Source organism: Meles meles, chromosome 18 (genome assembly GCF_922984935.1).
Source record: "Meles meles chromosome 18, mMelMel3.1 paternal haplotype, whole genome shotgun sequence".
NCBI classification, from domain to species: Eukaryota; Metazoa; Chordata; class Mammalia; order Carnivora; family Mustelidae; genus Meles; species Meles meles.
Window position 1 is genome coordinate 41,445,177 of NC_060083.1, and position 19,092 is coordinate 41,464,268.

The 19,092-nt window shown below is 58.3% G+C and overlaps 2 protein-coding genes and 1 non-coding gene across 8 annotated transcripts; 1 reads left to right on the top strand and 2 right to left on the bottom strand.

Annotated features, from left to right (window-relative positions):
• Window positions 1-171: 171 nt before the first annotated feature.
• On the top strand, window positions 172-3,399 carry CISD3 (CDGSH iron sulfur domain 3). 2 transcript variants are annotated; one of them, XM_045984957.1, is made up of 4 exons: window positions 172-517; window positions 854-910; window positions 1,441-1,560; window positions 1,916-2,545. In XM_045984957.1, the coding sequence occupies exons 1-4, from the start codon at window positions 476-478 to the stop codon at window positions 2,129-2,131; spliced, it is 435 nt and encodes a 144-aa protein (XP_045840913.1). In that variant the 5' UTR covers window positions 172-475; the 3' UTR covers window positions 2,132-2,545. The 2 variants fall into 2 exon arrangements, with proteins under 2 accessions (XP_045840913.1, XP_045840914.1); XM_045984958.1 differs by lacking the exon at window positions 1,916-2,545 and adding an exon at window positions 3,009-3,399 and having other exon boundaries at window positions 190-517.
• A 226-nt stretch (window positions 3,400-3,625) lies between these two features.
• Window positions 3,626-16,247, bottom strand: PCGF2 (polycomb group ring finger 2). Of its 5 annotated transcripts, XM_045984954.1 has the most exons (11): window positions 15,780-16,247; window positions 15,200-15,313; window positions 8,699-8,849; window positions 8,073-8,169; window positions 7,729-7,784; window positions 7,589-7,639; window positions 7,262-7,370; window positions 7,063-7,117; window positions 6,875-6,970; window positions 5,823-5,903; window positions 3,626-5,303 (listed from the first exon to the last, which is right to left on the bottom strand). In XM_045984954.1, the coding sequence occupies exons 3-11, from the start codon at window positions 8,808-8,810 to the stop codon at window positions 4,926-4,928; spliced, it is 1,035 nt and encodes a 344-aa protein (XP_045840910.1). In that variant the 5' UTR covers window positions 8,811-8,849; window positions 15,200-15,313; window positions 15,780-16,247; the 3' UTR covers window positions 3,626-4,925. The 5 variants fall into 5 exon arrangements, with proteins under 5 accessions (XP_045840910.1, XP_045840911.1, XP_045840908.1 ...); XM_045984955.1 differs by lacking the exon at window positions 15,780-16,247 and having other exon boundaries at window positions 15,200-15,359; XM_045984952.1 differs by lacking the exons at window positions 15,200-15,313; window positions 15,780-16,247 and adding an exon at window positions 14,469-15,077.
• Window positions 16,248-19,018: 2,771 nt separating this feature from the next.
• On the bottom strand, window positions 19,019-19,092 carry TRNAN-GUU. The gene has a single exon. It is a non-coding gene; the product is annotated as a tRNA-Asn (tRNA).

Sequence of the window (19,092 nt, forward strand, 5' to 3'; positions counted from 1 at the left end):
TCAGATACCTGTGCCCACCCGCAAGCAGGGGATGCGGGTGCCCGGGCCGGGCGGCAAGCCGTTTAAAAGAGCAACCTCCCTGGGCGATGAGCTGGAGCCGCATCGCTCCCCGGGAACCTCCGCCTGGGCCGCGGGCTCCCGGGAAGTCCCCACCCACACGAGGAGGCGCGGGCCGGGAACGCCAAGGCCACAGTACGGGAGCGGGCGCCGGACGGCCCCCTCCGCACCCCTCCCCCGGAGGGTCTCCGAGCCGGCTGCAGGGGAGAGGGGTCCCGGTGGGGCTTCCGGCGGCGGCGGCGGCCGGGTGTGGCAGGGAGACGACCCGGACCGCGCAGGGCCCCGCCCCCACCCGCGCGGAGCCCCTTAGTGTCTTCCGGGCGGCGGCGGGTTGGGCCGGCCGGTTGGGCGGGAGCGGGAGGCGACCCGGGCGCGGGGCGGAGCCGGCGCGGCGCAGCTGCGGGGACCCGGGACCGGCATGGGCGGCGGCGTAGGGGCGCCCTTGCGGCCTGCGGCCTGGGTGAGCACCCCGACCCCGCGGCGTCTGCAGCCAGTTCGCATCCCCCCTCCGGCCGCCCCCGTCCCCGTCCCCGCTGCCCCCCGCGGCTGAACGTCCCCAGCTCCCGCTTCGCCTGCCGCCTGGCCACCCTCCCTCGCTGAGCGCCGGTTGGATGCAGCCAGCGCCTCCCAGCACCTCCACTTCCTGTCTTGTGACCCCTTTTTCTTACCCTCCTGTTTTCCTACACCTCCCCCCCCAATCCCTGGCGTCTCGTCCCTTCCAGAGGGATTCCCTCTGGAAATCTAAAGCTTTCCACTGACTTTTTTTGGTCCCCTCTGCTTCCAAACCACCGTCTAGTCATGCCTGCATACCGTTCAGAAGCTTAACCAGAGGCGGGACATCTCCTCCTGGCTGGTGAGTACCCCGTTTCCACTTCCCTCTGCCAGGCCCAGAGATGCCAAAGGTAGAAACCAGAGAATGAACCAGAAGGGTCAGCCCCACTTCCCAGACTCCAACGTCAGAAGGCCCCTGCCTGTAGCCCCCTTCCCGGTGGCTCAGGGGAGGTGGGGTGAACAGAGGCCACAGGGCAGGGAGCCAGGCGCCTCTGCTGGGAATAGTAGTGCCTGATAAACACAGCCCCAGGTGCAGGTGACTTAGGGTGGCAGGATCCCGGCCCTTCCCTTCCTAGCCCCCCGGGGTGGGCTAGGTGTGAAAGGAAGGCCGCTGGGCCCAGAAACCGGAGTGGCTGTGTGGGCTTGAAATCTTTCCCTGTCTAGAGCTTAGGGTCCTGGGGACATGTCCTTGTCGGGTGGCATCAGACCAGCCTCCTGCTGAGGACGCCTGCCATAGGCCAGGGCCACTGGAAACCTGGCAACAAGGCCATAGGCAGGAAAGTGCTTCCGGGGCACGAGCTGACCCCAAGCCCTTCGTCTTCCTTGCCACAGACCCGATGGTTCCCCAAGACCCCAGCCAAGTCCGTGGTGGCCCAGAAAACGCCCATCAAGGTGGAGTTGGTAGCTGGGAAAACCTACAGATGGTGTGTGTGCGGCCGCAGCAAGAAGCAGGTGAGAGACCCCTACCCACCTCTCATTGACATGGGACACCCCTGGCTGGGACAGTAGGTCTTTCCTGGGAGCTCCTGGCCAAGACCCTCCCCTTTCCCCACACATACCTGAAGGACCTACAAAGGGAGGCTGGAGATGAATGAACACTCAGGCCAGCGCCATCCACAGCCCTGAGCTCCCTGTTCTCAGCATCCACCCTCTGAGATGAGACCGGGGAGACAAACTCAGTCCCGCAGCCAGGCCGCTTGAGCCCTGGGGTTCTGCGCCCCCTTCAGGTGCACCCTCCTAGGAGTCCTCTGCTCGAAGCCCAGAGAGGCCGAATTGTTTCTCTCCCCTCTTCTCTCCCTCTTTCCAGGAAGCACCTAGGCAGGAAGTTCCCAGGTCTTGGAGCCCAACACTGGGGAGACCACAGGCTCTCCTGCTCCCAAGTGCTCCTTGCCGTTGTCTCCTGCAGACCCTCCCTCTCTGGGCTGCGGGCTTCCGCCTGCCTCTCCCTTCTGCCCCAGGAGCCTTCCTTTCAGCGGGGAACCTGACCTGTATTCCCAGCCTCCAGGGCCCCTTTCCTTCCTGAGCTGGGCTCTGAACTGTGTGCCTCTGAGCCCAGGTCCCAAGTCCTACTTTGCCACTGACTTGGCTGGGAACAGTCCTGGGGGTGGAGCGGCGCTCGGGGAGTGCCAGCAACCCCGTGGCCTTAGCGCGGGCTGGCACTCTGCCTTCCTGCCTCTTGCCCTCTGGGGCAGGCTGCTGGGTTTTATTTGTAGACTTCTCTCATCTCTCCTCCTCCCCTACCCTGACCTCAAAGGCAAGAGGCCTCCGCTCCAGCTCTGCCGCTAACTAGCAAGTCAAGGCAGGCCTCAGTTTCCATGACCCAGTCTCTGCTGGAACAGCTTCCAGCGAGGATGGGGGAATGTTCTCCGGCACTGGTTCACCCTTCCTCCCTGCGACATCCACTCCCTGTAACAAGCCCACTTGTTTCCCCGGAGCCAAAAAGAATTGATACCCCAATTCGCAAAGCATTGTGAGGCATGTAGGTTCTCTCCCACGCAGAGAAGTTTTTACCCTGAGAGTATGTGGAAGTAAATGAATTGCATGAGCCAGTGGAGACTCAGAGACATTAAGGAAAAAAACAAAAACAAAAACTATCAGTGTAAACACCGCTGATACCAAAAGTCCCACTTCACCTTGAAAATTCTATCCCTGTCTTCTGGGGCCCCCAGGGACAAATATTGTAAGGACTCCTACTTACTGAACACTATCTGCGGGCAAAGTGCGTAAGAACCACAATTTATTTCATAAATTCCTCTCACTCTCCCAGATGAGGGTGGTCAACTAGGGACCCAGGCAGTCTCACTTGGGAGCCCGGTCCCTAAGACCCAAAGGCCTTCCTTCCAGACCTGCCCCATCCCAGCAGGTGGGGCTGGGTCTCTCATGTCTCTTTCCCTCACCAGCCCTTTTGTGACGGCTCTCACTTCTTCCAACGCACTGGTCTATCCCCACTCAAGTTCAAGGCCCAGGAGACCCGCGCAGTGGCCCTCTGCACCTGTAAGGCCACCCAGAAGGCCCCGTACTGCGATGGCACCCACCGGAGTGAGCGGGTGCAGAAGGCAGAAGTGGGTTCCCCGCTCTGAGGGACCAGCCCCAGGCCTCTGGCGGGCACCTCCTTTGTGGGGAAGGAAACGGAGTGCTCAGGCCAGAAGGGACCACCCAGGGACCCCAGTCCCATCTGCTGGTTGTGAAAGGCTTGCTCCCAAGACCTGAGGTCTCTCAGGCAGCTGGGGACCCCACCCCTGGCTCATCACCTTCTGGTAAAGGTGGCATTAAACTCTGTACCCGCCCGGCGCAGTGCTCTTGTGGTCACTGGTGGGGGGCACACGGTCTATCCCCACTCGGGGCCCTAACCTGGGGTGGGACATCCGACTGGCTGCAGGGAGGGGGCAGTTCACATTCATTCCGTATGGGGCTTCCTGAGGCAGGTCGAGCTCAGAGACAAGAGACATGAGGTGGAGGCTGAAGGGTGCACCCACCCGCTCCCTGTCCCCCATCCCCCAAAGAATTACAGCTTCTGGAGAGTATGCAGCATTTATTACAAAGCCGGGAGATACAAATGTCCCAGGGCGGGAGGAGGGTACAGTCACAGCACCTCAGACATAGGACGGGTGCAAACACAGACAAACCTGATGGGGGGGGGGGTCCCAACCCCGAACACCTAGGTTGCAAGGGAGTCTTGCCTCCTCCCCGATCGGATCTATGTACACTGGAGGAAAAAGAGGTGGCCAGGGATCTGCTGGGGTCCGCCCTTTGCAGGGGACAGTCCACGGACCTCTCGGGACGGAGCCAAGGTCAGAGCTTACAGGTCTCCATCTTCTTGTGCTTTTCGCTGCCTCCGTGGCTGCATCCTGACTCGGCCTCAGCTGGGGGTGGGGAGGGGACTGGAGGGCTGCCGGCCTTCCGCAAGATCTGGGTCTGTGCTTGTGGGAGACGCTCCACTGCACTCCAGGCCCCAAGGTGGGACTTGGCCAAAACCCAGCCTGGCTGGTCAGGGGCTCCGGGGTGCAGGCAGGGACAGAACCGGGCCAAGCATTCACCCGGCTAAAGCCAGTAGGAGCCACAGTGGGATTTTAAGAGCTGAGGCCTCCTGTCGCCCAAAGCTTCTCTTCCACAAGATAAATGATGCAAAGGCCACACGCACGTTGGGGGGGGGGGGGGCGGCGCACAGAACCATCTATTCTTTGCACAAAGTTTCCACTGCAAGAGGAGGAGGTAAGGGAAATGACATCTCTACCATGACTCGCTCCTCAGAACCAGGGGATAAACGGTATTTGTAAAAGGCACTGTCTTAGCGATTCTCTGGACATTCAACAGTGGGGGCGGGGGGCACTGGCAGGGGCAGGACAGCAGCCAAGATGGGGGGAGAGAGGCTAGACCCCATACATAGCCAGTTGGAGTTGTGCCTAAAGCTTTGGGGGCCGGTAGGGCTCCCGAACACCCCACCTGCCTTGGGAAATGAAAGGAGGATAGAGCAGAGCTTGACTGCCCCTCGAGTCCACCTCCAGGCACCCCCAAAATGAGAGCAGGGCAAATTACACAAGACCCCCTAAAAAAATGAACACTCCACCCCCCACACATACACACACACATAAAGTTTGTTTCCTGTGGCATTTAAATTAATCTGGTTGGCCCATAGAAAATAAGTATGTATATTTGGCTTTTCCTATGTACATATATATATAGATTTATTTATAAAACCCGCCCCCCACCCCTAAGGCGGGAGGAGCTGGGGAAAGTAGAAGAAGTGGAAAAGGGGCCCAGAAAAAGTGGAGGGGTGGAGAGGCATGGCTGGAAAAGGAGGGAGAGGGTCCCTTTCCTCAAGTTAAGGGGGGCACAGGAGCTCCGTTGACAGTCATCTTGCGCCCCCTGCTGGTGGAAGATGGTGTCTGCAGGCAGTTCGAGGTCCCCCCGTTGGCAGCTGTGGTGGCCCCACTGGCTGACGCAGGGGGGGTTGGGGAGGTAGGGTGGGTGGCGGGGGGCCCGTGGGAGCTGGGAGAGCCATGGCAGGGGGTGGCTGGGCTGGGCAGGGAGGAGGAGGTGGCCGGCAGGGTGGCAGGGCTGGGAGCCTTGTCGCTGACTGACTCACACTCAGATGCCCCGCTGGTATTGGTGCCCTCCGAGGGGGTGGGCGCTGTAGGCAAGGTGAGCCGCTTGCAGGCCGGCTGGACCCGATACTTGAGGGGGAGAGGGCCGTTCTGCAGGGAGAGGGGGCAGAGAGAGGCGGGGGAAGGGGAGGGTGTCAAGAGAAAGGGGCTAACCAACCCTCACCCCGTGGTGGCCAAACAGGAAGAAAGGGGTCCAGGCCTTGGAGAGAAGGGGACAGACTGACCGAGTGAGGCCAGAGGTACCGCAGCCCACAGAGACCCACAGAGGCAGAAAGAATGCGCAAGACCAGAGGCTGGACAGGAGAGAGGGAGGCTGAAAAAGCGAGGGGCGACATTTCCCCATCCACAGCCACCCGACCCTCCTTCCTGACCCAAATCAGGGCATGTCTTCTGCCAAAGGACCCTCTTTTTCAGAGAGTTGCAGGTCATCACTAAAGATGACCTGGAGGCTGGCCTGCTCTGGCAGGCCACCCCGGACACACCCAGCTCACAGGACGAGGCCCAAACGGGGATTACTGGTCACTGTGTGGCCCCTATGGCCACAGATGGATGCCAGACCCCGCACGGCTCCCCTCCTGCCCTGTCCCCACCTGGCCCCGCTCAGCTCACCCGCCGCCATGGATAGATGTAGGCGATATCCATGAGGGTGTAGTATTCCTTCAGTGGTTCATCCTCGTAGAGAACCTCCACCTGGATGAGGAGACAGAGGACGCCATGACCCCAGTCAGGTTCAAGGCTCCACCCATTTGGCAATGAGGCTCAAAGCTAGGGGTGGGAGGTAGGACACTGGGAAGGAGGGACTAGCAGGTGTTCCCTTATTTCCCTGGGGTTTCGTGGTGGGTTTGGCTTCCCTCCCGGACCTGTTCCAACGGAACTCCTGCCCACCAGACGGGAAAGGATCCAGAGAAAGCACCCAGGTCATTAACAGCCCAGCTGACAGTCCAGCCACACAGCTGTCTGGGGCCCCTTACATCTCCGGCAGGTCCTCCAGAGATCACGGGCGCAAAGGAAAAGCCCCGGTGAGAGAGATCTTGCCGAGCACTGGCTCTCACCCAGGCAGTTTTAAAAGAAATACCAACGCTTGGATCTCACCAGAGATTCTGATTCAAACGGCAGGACATAAGTTGGGTTTTAAAGCTCCCTATGTGATTCTGATCTGAGGCAAAGTTTGGGATCCACTGTCCTACCAGTAGTATTGGCAGCACTAGGGAGCTTGCTAGACCCGCAGAACGTACTGATCAGAATCTACGCTTTAACAAGATCTTTAGAGAATCACCGACAAGTTCCAATTTGAGACGCAACGTCCGAGAGCACCGTTAGAATTTCAGACTGGCCGTCCTTCAGCCAGCTGGCCCCAGATAAGAGCCCATATTTTTGCACACATACCTCTGCCACAGTTCTGAGCGTGTAAGCACGCAATGTGCATGCGTGCGCACACGCACCCTCCATCTTGGTCCCATGCGCCTCTGCACACTGGCTTCAACAATGAAGACGGCCCCACCCTAATCTTGGTTTCAACTCCTCTTCTACTCGAGCTCAGTCACACAGCCACGCAGGCCCTTGACGACACCCAGCCGGCTCAGGGCAACGGCTGGGACGCCCAGACTGTCAGACACGGCCACACACGGACACTGAGTTTCTGAAAGGGCCCAGGGACTCACCTTGTACTTGCTGGGCACATCCATCTTGTTGCGAAGAAACTTGGCGAGATGCATGACAGTCATGGCCGCTGGGCATTGCAGGAATCGCACCCCCGTCTGCCAGAGGAGAGGCACCCAAGGGCTGGGGTCCACGCCAGGCACTCTCTCCCAGCCCACAGCCCACTCCTAGGCAGGTCCCTAGTACTCACCTTCTCCTTGTCCCCATCCCCATTCTCCAGAGGACCCTTCTTCTCCTCCCGGTCCCTGGGGGAGAACGAAGAATGACGCTAGGGAGACCTTGGAACAGGCAGGATCCCCTAACACACACATCCAGAAGGGGGCCAGGGTGGGAGAGACAGGGCAACCCAACCTAGGACCCCCAAAAGACCAGGTGTGGGTCTGACTTGCCTGACACCTTCATAGAACTCGATGGAGAGGCTGACAATCTCATTGTCACTCAGAGCCCCCTTCTCCTGCTCCAGGACCTCGCCGCGGTCCTCATTGGAACCGTTGGGGACTGTGGAAGGAGAGGACTCTGAGAGGTTGGCCTAGGACCAGGAAAGGAGGCCCAGCAAGGACCCCAGGATCTCGGAGCTCAGTGGGGTGAGCCCAGCCAACCCGTGGTCTGGGGCGGCAGAGAGCTGGGACATACGGGACAAATAGCCCAGTGCACCCAGCCCGCTTGCCTGTGGCAGCCCCGTGTACTCCCCTGAACGGACAAATGAACACACTCACCTTCAGTCAGGGGGTATGCTGCATAGAAATCCCGCCGCCGTTTCATCTCATCTGGAAGAGGGAGGAAGTGTGACGCCAGAGTGCCAGACAGGGGAGTGGGGTGGGGGGGGCAGGGAGCACGAAAAAGGCTGCATGGATACCTTTAAAAAGCCCAGGGACCAGTTTATAGACGATGTCTTGAAGGGTTTTGTCAGATCTGGAAAAAAACACATAGAGTCCTATCCGCAACCACCTCACCCTGGTCTCCCCAGCCAGGAACCCCTACTACCGCCTCCCTTCCTTGATCCAGGGCCCAGGCATCAGGGTCCCCATGGGCGTGGTCTTTACCCTTCTGTTATTTCTCAGCCTAGACAAGACAGAGGGAGGGGAAGGGCCTTGGGCTGACACCCTGTGCTTCTCCCCAACCTGCCACCACGGCCATGGGATGCAAGGAGGGCCGAAGGACAGAGGACCAGTGTGGCGGGAGGGACAGTGCCCGGCCCACCTGATGCTCAGCAGCGGCCTGGTTTTATGGACCTGCACGTCGCACATGGGACAGTACTTGTTGGTCTCCAGGTAGCGCACGATGCAGGTTTTGCAGACTTGGGGGGGTGTGCAGAGAGAGAAAGCAGAGTCAGAGCCCCCTTAGTAATCCAGAACCAGTTCCCCGCACCCCAATGGCCTCTGCTCACATTCACGTCGCCCCCTCCTCTCCACCTTGTCCCCACTGCTCAGCCCCTGCAGAAGCTCAGCGTGGTCCTGCTTTGCACAGACAGCAACTGCCCCATCTCCGTCCCCGGGGGAGCGTGTGCATGTCTGTGTCAGGCTGGTGTTCTGCACCCAGCAGAAAGTGAGCCCCGAGTCTGAGGGAGCACAGCACAGAGCTGGCGTGCAGGACACCTCCGGGGCCCTTGACCCCTCGCCACCAAGTCCGGAGTGCACATCAGGGGCACTGCACCATCTGGGGCGGCCAGGGGCTCGGGGGTACCCCTGAGCCTACAGGTGAAAACTGAAACGGACCTCTAGGCTGCGCCCTCCAAGTCTCCCCACCCCAGGGAGTCTTTCTGAGATCAGGGACCGCCACCAGCAAACAGAGGGGCTCTTTGGGGCCGTGCCCCCCCCCCCACTCACAGGAATGCAGGCACTCCACGATGGTGGTGGCGTCAATGAAATACCCCCCACAGAGGGCACACATGAGGTGAGGGTTCAGCTCGGTGATTTTGATCCGTGTGGCCCGATGCATGATGACGGGGCGGGGGGCGGGGGGCCTGGGGGGCGTCACCTTGAGAAAGGAGAATAGAATCAGAAACCCAGAGACCCAACAGCGCCTCCCACATTCCCCTCCAGGCCACCTGACATCTGTCCCTGAGCCCGAGGCGCTTGCTCTGTCTGCCTGGCAACACGCATGGGGGCTGACTCGTCCTGGCCCCCGAGTGTTCACTGGGAGCGGGGGGGCAGTGAGAGGGGGGCTCTGGAGAGTTAGGCAACCTTGAACAACAAGGTCAGGCTCCTCCATCTCAAGGGCAGGAGCAAAGACTGAAGTCAGACCAAGTTTCCAGAAGATATAGGAAAGCGGGAAAGTGGGAGAGAATGGTTTTTAAAAACATCCCTGGTCCCCGTCCATCTTCTCCCAAGCGAGTGCTCGGAGCTCGGAGCTGAGGAAATCAGATTCCCCTCTACCCAGGTGCCAGCCCCCACCTGCCGTCTCTACTCCAGGCCACCCGCCTGCCAGCTCATCACTCCCCCCGCAGGAAAGCAGCCCTGGAAACACCGCAGGCACGGGTGTTCTTAAGTTTAGAGAGAGCACCCCAGTGCCTGTCCTCCTAGCTTGGCGTCCAGGCTGGCCCCGGAGCAGCTCCCCGGGGAATCCACTGCACGCTGGCCGTGCAAGTTCTAGGCCTGGTGCTCAGGCAGGAAGTACCGAGGATGGTCTTGCCATGCCCGCAGCGGGGAACACACAGCCCCAACCGGACCCCGGAGCCCGGCCCCAGCAGGTCACGGCCAAGAGCCTGGGCAAAAAGGACTACCGCCTTTCCCAGCCTGACAGTCCCCTGCACACGTCCTCCGGATCCCACACACATTCCAGGACCACCATCCCATGCACACACAGGGACCCACGTGGGCACCGTCTCCATGGGCTGCAGCCTGTCCACAGGCTGTCCAGTGACAGACCGCAGGCTCTCAGACCTCAGGCTCTGAGATGCCTGCCAAGACTGGGCAGAAAGCTCTCTCCACAGTAGCCCTGAGCATGTAGCCAGGCGTTGGCAGGGTCCGGGGAGGTCAGTTAAGGCCCAACTCAGAACTGGGTGACATGCTTAAGTTCTTGTATAGAAATCTAACCTGCACCCAGAAAGGAAGCCCCCCCCCAAGCCCCTCTTTCCCAGAGGAAAAGCCCAAGAGGTGGGGCTCGGGAGGGTGGCCAAGCCCCAAGGACTCCTTCACAACACACACCCTTCTCTCCTTTCCAGAAAGATTTCTAAAGCCACCACACTGGGTTTTCTAGGACCAGAAATTCACAGCCAGGATCAACAGTTTCTATAGAGACCCCAGGATGAGTTTGGCCAGGACCCAAACAGCCAACAGAGGCTGGCCAGAGACCGAAAGAGATGGAGAGACACAAAGGCCACATGTGGGAGAGACACCAAGTCTGCAGGGCAGACAGAGGGAAATGAGCGAGCCCACAGAGCCAGGGGAGACACCGCGGCCAGGAAGTGTAGACCTGGCCTAAGGAAGGAAAGGGGTGCCTGTCCCATGGAGGGTGGCCCCTGCCCCCCTTGCAAGGGTTCCCCCTTCACAGTCCTGCAGGCTTGCTGGCTACTCCACTGTTTGGTCGTTTCCATAGTAACCCTGTCTTTGGCAAGATGCCCAAATATTATTACAAGCATCGAGAAGAGAGAGCAAACTCCAAGTGTCTAGCAGAGTGTGTGTGATATCCATCGGCCGTGGCCGTGACACCTGGGCGCGCACAGGTCCTGTGTGCGACTGGCTTCCCGTGCGTGTCTGGGTCCCACGGAATCTATGTGCTCACACACAGCCAGGAATGACACATTTTGGTTGACGCTGGGTGTCCACACTGCCACCGGTGCATCTCACACCCCCATCTCTCCTTCTCACATGTGCGCACAAGTACCTATACACACACACACACACACACACACACACACGCAGGTGCTTCCCCTAAGTCACCTCATTCACACACTGGGTGCATTTTCAAAACAAGACACTTTCTCTGAAGAACTCCTATCCAGCTCCCGCCAGGCAGACTGTGGCCTCCACACACAGTAGTTCCCAGGCAAGTGGCTGTGACCTTTACCCTCTCACTTCCCTTAGCAAGTGGGAGGACTCAGACCAACATTATCCCTCCGGCTCCTCTCTAGATGCAGGGGTAAAGGAAGGAGCTGTGGTGCTTAGGGAGTGAAATCTTCCTCCTTCTGTGGTACAGGAACCCCCCCCCCCACCCCCCCCCACCCTATCCCCAGGGGCCTCAGACTGCTACCTCTGGGGCTGGGGGCGGGGAGAAGCCCTGATTGGTTCTTTACCTGATTGCCATGGTTACCTGCAGGGCCCTGCCAGCAGGTGCCAAGAACAAGGGTAAACAGGAGCTCTGTTCCCCCACTGTGCACCCCCCAACCCCAGGCCTCAGGGCCCTACACCTGACACCCAGTTCCTCCCCAGCTGCAACTGGCCAGGTGTATTGTGGGAAGGACAGGGAAGAGGGGAGAGGGCTGGACCTCCAGCTGTCATCACTTTAAGGAAGAGGTTGGGAGGTGGGAAACAGCCAGGGAGAAAGAGACAAAATCCTCGAAGAGGCCATGGGTCGTTCTGAAGTGACTTCCGTGGAGCTCTGGGGGGTTTACCGGGTCACTCCCAAGGATATCACCACAGGGACCTGAGCACTGTTGGCAGCTAAGTCCTTTAACACCTTTTGTCCCCAAACCACTATCTTGGCAAGAGCATGATTGCTGGGCAGCCCATGTTTCTGGTCCCCAGGCATCCAGGTCTCGGTGACAGTGGCAGCAAGAGACCTTGAGTCAGCATCCAGCACCCAATCCCAGCTCCTCCTGGCCTGTCAAGCCTGGCATTTTTCTTTGCCCTGCCTCAAAGCCCCTACTAATTAGAAACCACCACCCATCTCTCTGTTCTAGCTAGTCTTTTTCTGGAAGTTCCCCACAATTTAGGCCTCTCCCACTATCAGGTTTTTTTTTTTCTTCTTTTTTTCCCATTTTCCTCTGCAGAAATAGCCTGTCTCTGATAACCCAGAGGTCTTTGCTCCTTCAGATGCCCTAAGATAGGGTTCTCTGCTCTGCTTTCCTCCACATGAAATTAGCCCCACTCCCCCACCAGAAAATCACCAGGTCTTGGGAAAAGTCACTCAGGGTCACCTCTGGACACCTAGAACTGAAAAGTAGAAGGGTTCTTAGAAAGCCCCTTATCTGGGGCGCCTAGGTGGCTCAGTGGGTTAGTCATCCAAATATTGATTTCAGCTCAGGAGATAATCTTGGGGTAGTGAGATCAAGACCCACATTGGGCTCCATGCTCCGCTTGGAGTCTGCTTGAAATTCTCCCTTTCTTTCCCTCTGCTCCTCCCCCTACCCTCACCCCTGCTCTCTCTCTCTAAAATAATAAATACATGAATTAAAAAAAAAAAAAAAAAAAAAGGAGGTACCTGGGTACCTCAGTTGACTTCGTGACTTAAGCATCTGCCTTTGGCTCAGGTCATGATCTCAGGGTCCCGGGCTCAAACCTGCATAGAGCTCCCTGCTCAGCGGGGAGTCTGCTTGTCCCTCTCCCTCTGCCCCTTTCCCTACTTGTGCTCTGTCTCTCACTCATATAAATAAATAAAATCTGAAGAGAGCAAGAAAGAACGAAAAGCAAGCATGCATCTTATCCAGTCTTTTCACTCTCCGGATGAAGAAATTCAGAAAGAACTGACTTGGCTAAGGTCACCCAGTAACACAGTGGCAGAAACTGCCTTTCTCCCATTGCAGTACTCTTTACACACTGGCACCCAGGCCAGACTCCCCACTCACTTAAGAAATTAGTAAGCCTGGCCTGACTCCATCCAGGCAGGTAGAAGGCAGAAGGACTCCAGGACTCCTAGACAACCACTCAGTGAGCCTTCTGGGAGCGGTCAGAGTCTGGCCCAAGCATGACCTTCAGCACACATTCTCACTTTGAAGTAGAGAGAGGGGCAGAAACGAATCACCTTACCCCATTTCCATGGACCAGGTAGGAAAGCTGAGGCTCTGTGGAATATACTGGGTCCTTTCCTCTCCTAGCTGCGTGCATCCAACTGCATGAACAAGGCGCATTTGTGTGTGGAAGGGGGAGTATAGGGGTCTGCCCGGGGACAATGTCAACCTCTCCGTGTCCCCTGATCCTTGAACCGGGGACCTGCCCCTCTTGCCAGCAGCATTGAAACATCCTCTAGTCTCCTGAAACTGGGCTTATTGTCCCCTCTCTGTCTTTCCCCCGCTCAGCTTCCTAATACCAAACAAAGACAAAACCCCAAAATATACACACAGAGCTACACACTGCCGAATACACACAGATACACACAAAGCCAGACACACCCCCTCCACCTCTCACACAACACACAAGGCCAGACAGACACTTGTCCAGACACACACACACAGACACACACACACATATATACACACCAGGCTCACACACACAGCCAGACCAGAGCCAGGCCCACACTTGCCAGATGCACAAGCCATCCCCACCCACCCCAGAACCACACAGTCTGACATGCCTGCCTGAAACCAGAGCTGCAAATCCACACTAACCTTTTGTGCATCCCTAGTCCACCCAGGGTAAATGATAACGTAAGTCCTCCAGCAACAAAGGCAGCTCCGACCTCCACTCTGGGGGCCAGAGGCTGAAGGCTCAGGGTGGGCATCTGACCTGAACGAAGATGTAGCCTCTTCCTGCTCAGGCTCTCTCCATTCCCATGGCAACAGCTCCATCAACCAAGATCTCTCTGGCAAGGCCAGGGGCAGCAGAGAGCACCACTCCCCTTCCTGCCCACCCCCAAAGACTTCAACTTGAACCCCACCCTTGACCCAGACACCAGAAAAGAGAATAGCTACACAGGGTCTTGATCCTGGGTCCCAGGGGTCACCTGGGGTCTGTTTCTGGCCTCCTTCCAAAGACAGCTGAAAGACCTCAAGCCTCAACTCCAAACCAGGGAACCCCTGGGAAAACCTCCCTACACAAAAAGCTGCAACAGAGCTGGCTTTATGCTCCTTCTCCAAGTACTAACACCTTGGAACAGAGTGGAGACGGGAGGAAGAGAAATTAGAGTTTCAGGAACAGATACAAACTGCAAGGGGTCCAGAGAAGGAGGCATCAGAACAGAGCGGGAGACAACCCGGAGACCAACCCCCTCCTTCCCCTCCCCAAGCGGCAGGGAGCCCAGGAGAGACTGAGGCATGTATATGTAGGGGGAGAGGGGTTACTCTAAGAGACAAAGACCAGGGAGAAGCGCGGAGTAACACTTCCACAATATTTACAGGCAAATTCACCACCCCCAGGCCTCTTCCTTCCCCACCTCAAGCCATCCGGAGCAATTCTGGGCAGGAGGGGGCAGTGGGGGAGGGGGAGACGCATGCCTGGGCCCACTGTGGTGACTGGAGGGGCAGGGGTGTCTGCCGGACGAGAGGTCCCACCCCCTCAGAGCCAGAGACAGGAGGGCCAGGCACGGAGGGGACGGCCCGGCTATCCAGCAGAAGAGGGGGCCAATCGGTCAGACCCCTCCGGCCTCTGCCGGCGATGGGAAATATCGCGATAACTCTCCCCCCCAGCCCCGACAATCTCCATTCTACTCCCTCCTCCCGGGCTTCCCTCGGAACCTGGGTCAAAGGATCAGGGACCCCAGTTACCCGGTGGCCGCTCCTACCTTGCCTAGAGTCAAACTTTCGGCGGGGCCCAAGGAGGGGTGTTCCAGAGAAAGAGGCTCTGCCGAGGTGGTTCGGGGAGGGGGCGGGGCGCCCGGTCCTGGGCCGGTGGGGGGGAACCCGCTGGGGGGAGGTGCCCGGGAGGCCGGGGACCCGGGCGAGGAGGAGCGCCCTCCCCCGGCCCCGCAGCAATCAGAAAGGCATGTCGCCTTGCTCCCGGCCTCAAGTCCCTGCGCGTCCACGACGCCCCGGAGCCCACGGAAGAAGCGGAGAGCGACCCCTCCCCAAACCGAAGGGGGTAGTGGGGCAGGGCCAGGGGCCGCTCTGACCCGTGGGGCGGGCGAAGGCGGCAGAGATCCGGCCCAGCGCGCAGCCCACAGCCCCCGTGGCTGCCTCGGACCCTCCCCCTCGCTACCTCGGGAGCAGGTCTGCGAGGGGGCTGCGGCACAAAGAGGTGGTGGTCGAGGGAGACGCCAAATCTCTAAAAGGGGGAATCCGTTTCGGCCATCTTGGAAGGGAGGAAAGGAAAAAGGGGAGAGAAAAGGGAGAAAGAAAGGCGGACGGGGCGAGCTAGGACAGGGGCTGGCGGGGTGGGGCGGGGACGCGAGCTGCAGGCCGGGCTCAGAGTCTCCCCCTCCCACAGGGGTGTGTAAAGAGGAATGGACCGGCCCCCCCACCCCATTCTGGTGGCGGGGTAGGAGAGGGAAAGGACAGGGAGTCTGCCTCCACTTACCTGGGTTCGGGGTCCGGTGGGTCTCGGGGAGGGGGGGATGGGAGGGAGGGAGGGAAGGGAGGGGAGGGGGGGCCGCAGCCGTGTCGCTCGCTCCGGCGGCGGGAGGGGAGAAACCTACGGTAAGAAAGGAGTTTGTGAAAGCGGCTTGGGGTGGGAGGGAGAGAGGGGAGGGGAGGGGACGACGGGGGGAGGGGAGGGACCGGGACTGGGGGGGTACAAAATGGCTTTTTTCCTCCAGACAAGAGTAGGTCCCGCCCACTACTCACCCACGTGACCTCATTCCTTCAGGGTGTTTGCGGAGTGGGGAAGAGGAGGAGGGGGAGAGGCTAACTCGGCTACCCCCACACCGGGTGCCAGGCCCCCTAAACTGGGACGCGACCTCACTCTTCCCAAACAACCCCTGACCCTGGAAGATGTATCCTCTTCTCGGTTAACCTCCGCAATTAACCCTACCGCCCCACAAAAAAATGTGTGTGCGCCCCCCACCCCCTGACCCTGCGATCCCCGCCCCTAAGCTGGGGCGTCTGGAAAATGGTGAAATGAGGACTAGGCTGAAATGTGGTTCGTTCTGCAGTCCTACCCGCCGCGGCCTGGACCGAAGGACGATGGGCTCGGGTGGGGGACCCGACGCCTCCGGCCACGCGTCCAGGGTATTTTCATTCACTCTAAGTGACACTCCCTTAAAATTAATAACTGCAACCGTGGGAGAAAGCGTGTCCTCCCACTCCCCCCGGCCCCACTCAGCGGCCGGATCACCGGCTCTAAAAGGCAGTCCCCTGGGACCCAGTCGGCAGAGGCGAGAGGTCCCACGCCTCCGGGAGGCGTGGGGGGGGGTCAGTTTCCTGGGGTGGAGGCTTGCGCCCCCCGCGTGCTCGCGCAGAGAAGAATGCAACGCAACCCGGGCCGGGGGACAAGCTGAAGACGGGAATCAGGCTCCAGGTCTGGGACACAATAACCCGGTCGAATGCGAGAGGTCCGGCTGGACTAGAAAATCAGGCGCCAGGGCTCGGAAGTGGGCCCGCGCTTTTCCTCCTGCCTTGCGCTGGTTCCCGCATTTTTCTCAGTGGCGCCGATCGCGCTGGGAGCTCTGCGCGGTTGGTGCGCCTCCCTCGCCCCGGCGGCGGGAGGAGCTGGGCGAGCGCAGAGGCGGCTGGTGCCAGTCCGCCTCCGACCGTCGCTCGCGACTCCTCCCAGCGCTCGGGCTCCCGTCCCTAGTGGCTCCGGCCGGGAGGGAAAAACGGGGAGGGAGGCTTGGGAAGGCGGGGAGGAGCGGCGGAGGCTGGCGCCGGGGGAGCCAATCGATACTACGTTACGGCGACGACCGGGCCCTGCCTCATTAGGACGGTCGATTCCCTTATTCGTTATTCAAGATTTATTAGAGATGGTCACTGGCTCTGTCCCTCCGGAGAGCTCGATTATCCGGCCAGACGGGCCATTAAGCGCACTGACGGTGGGTGGCTCGAGTTAGGAAATTAGGAGACAAATCCGCAAGCCTCGGAGTGCCTGCCTCTTCCTCTTCCCTCCGCACTCGCAGCTCAGGCAGACCCGAAGCTGGGCCCCCCAGACTGAATGCTTTCACCCTTTGGCCAGCGACCAGGAGACCTGCGGACACTGGCCGCCGAGTGACCCCAGCTTCAGCCTTCAGCCCACACCGGCCGAATAGGGGCAGGGAGGAAGAGGATGGGCGGGAGAGATTTCCTCCGGGGATAGGGGTGTCTGAGAAAGCGCGGGAGAAGGTCCGGGGTGGAACCTGGTCACGTACACCTCTGTCCTTGCATGCGAAGACCAGGATTTTGCTGCCCCTCCTGGAAAGAGGGCTCTTGGGGTGGACACACCAATTGTCCCTAGGGGAAGCCTGTTGCCAGCATCCAGAACTCTTCCTGGGAAGACTTGTGCATCCTCTACTGTCCCCCAATTGCCCTGTGGGGAGGCAGCGCAGCAGGGACTCCTGGTCTGTCACTCCTGTCCGACTAGATGATCCCGGGGCAAGGCAAACCTATAGGGGCTTCCTGAAGATTTCCGACACGCGATCCATATGGGTACCCAGGGTGTGTGTGGGGGGGGTGCATATCAGCTACTTGGAAGAGGGTTGACGAGTCCCCACTTTGGTCCTTTATCCTGGAGTGTTGCAGCGAGGGGACCCACCGTGCTGACGGGGCATCCATTCACTCGTTCCACAGTTATAACACTAGTCACTAGCAAACCGCAAGACAGAGGGATGAAGACCCCATTGCCCACTAAAACTTCATTTAAGGGGCACCTGGGTAGCTCAGTGGGTTGGAACTTCTGCCTTCCGCTCAGGTCATGATCTCGGGGTCCTGGAATCGAGCCCCGCATCGGGCTCTCTGCTCTGCCGGGGGGCCTGCTTCCTCCTCTCTCTCTGCCTGCCTCTCTGCCTACTTGTGGTCTCTGTCTGTCAAATAAATAAATAAAATCTTTTTAAAAAAAATTTTTTTTAACTTCATTTTAATCATTTCCATCCTGGGCCGCAGGTCCCCACATCTTTCCCCAGGCCTTTCTGCCTTGTCAGGAGAACCTTCTAAGACTCAACCTTTCTTACATCAGAAGTTCTTTGGTTTCCCTGCAAAAAAGCACCTGTCCTGTACCAGTGTGGAATACTGCGCTAGCACCAGGGACCTAAAGCTGATGAGCCGGATTTTTTCCTATAAGGAGCTGGCTATCTAGCATTTCCCATTAGCTCCCATGGCACTGTGTATCCCCCTGGTTTGTCCCCACTAGCCCTGTGAGCGCCTGATAAGCGGGTGGGGGTGGAGAGCCCTGGGGAAGGTTTTCAGAACAGGTGTCTTCTGAACCCAATCTGGCTTCTCCTCAAGAGAAGGAGGCTTTCTTCTCAAAGCCTGAGAGTCCTTTGCTTACCTCCTGGTGCTGGGATGTGCCCTGGCTGCATTAGACACCAATGCTTCCCCTGCATTCTGTGCTAGTTGTAATGTCTCACATAGTCCTCTAGCTGAAGAATCACTGTGTCTGTCACAGACTGGAAGCTTCCAGAGGGTAGGAACTTGGTAAATCTAATCAGTGATTTCTGGCACATGCCAAGAGCTACTATGAAGATAAGATGTCCCTGAAGATGGTGACAATGGTAGGAGAGGGCAGTCCCTCTAGTGATTTTTTGGCCATCTTTCCCTGTGTTCTTGGCTCCTCTCTCCCCAAGATAATGTCCTTTGTCAGTTTCTGTTTGTATTTCTCCATCCTCTGCCCTACTTCTCTGCCTGTACCTCTGGAAAAAATAGTTTTGTTGTTGTTTTCCTTTTTTGGAAGCTTCTCATATTAACTGCCTTTTCCCTCCATTTTCTTCCTTCAGCTCACCCCGCCTATTTTTCTATCGTGTCCCTTTTTCGTCTCTGTATATCACAGCTATGTTCTCCCTTTTTCACCTTTTCGCTTCATCCCCCAGTTTCTCCCTGCCTTTGTCTCTCTCGCTACTTTCTTCCTTTCCAAACGTAGTATTTCGAGACTGTAACATCGATTGAGGCAGACAATGGAAAAACCGTCCAACCTCCACTGTAAATTCATTTTTAATCCTACGAAAAATGCAACCTGAAACGTATACACGGTGAGACAAAAACCTCCGTCTTCGCCTTTCCTGAAATCCAGCCTGGGGGGTGGGGTGGGAAGTAGGCGATGAAGGAAAGTGCTAGAGAAATTATCCCATCATTGACTAAACAAAAACGGATTTTCAATCACAATGATCCGCTGATTCGCTAGAGAAAAGGAATCTCTGCCATTTCAAAGCGAAATTTAGCACTTTACAGGTTGGGAGGATAAGGCTTAGGTTTTTCTTTTTGCAGAAAAGGATCACGTCCCTGGGTGGGCTCGAACCACCAACCTTTCGGTTAACAGCCGAACGCGCTAACCGATTGCGCCACAGAGAC

Excerpts from the sequence above, each read along its gene's own strand:
- CISD3 (XM_045984957.1), top strand. The coding sequence starts at position 476 with ATGGGCGGCGGCGTAGGGGCGCCCTTGCGGCCTGCGGCCTGG. Across the intron at positions 911-1,440 it reads GGGACATCTCCTCCTGGCTG|ACCCGATGGTTCCCCAAGAC; the intron begins GTGAGTACCCCG and ends TCCTTGCCACAG. Across the intron at positions 1,561-1,915 it reads GCGGCCGCAGCAAGAAGCAG|GAAGCACCTAGGCAGGAAGT; the intron begins GTGAGAGACCCC and ends CCCTCTTTCCAG.
- PCGF2 (XM_045984951.1), bottom strand. The coding sequence starts at position 9,083 with ATGGAGGAGCCTGACCTTGTTGTTCAAGGTTGCCTAACTCTCCAGAGC. Across the intron at positions 7,371-7,588 it reads AGCATACCCCCTGACTGAAG|TCCCCAACGGTTCCAATGAG; the intron begins GTGAGTGTGTTC and ends CTCCTTCCACAG. Across the intron at positions 6,971-7,062 it reads GGGATGGGGACAAGGAGAAG|ACGGGGGTGCGATTCCTGCA; the intron begins GTGAGTACTAGG and ends CTCCTCTGGCAG.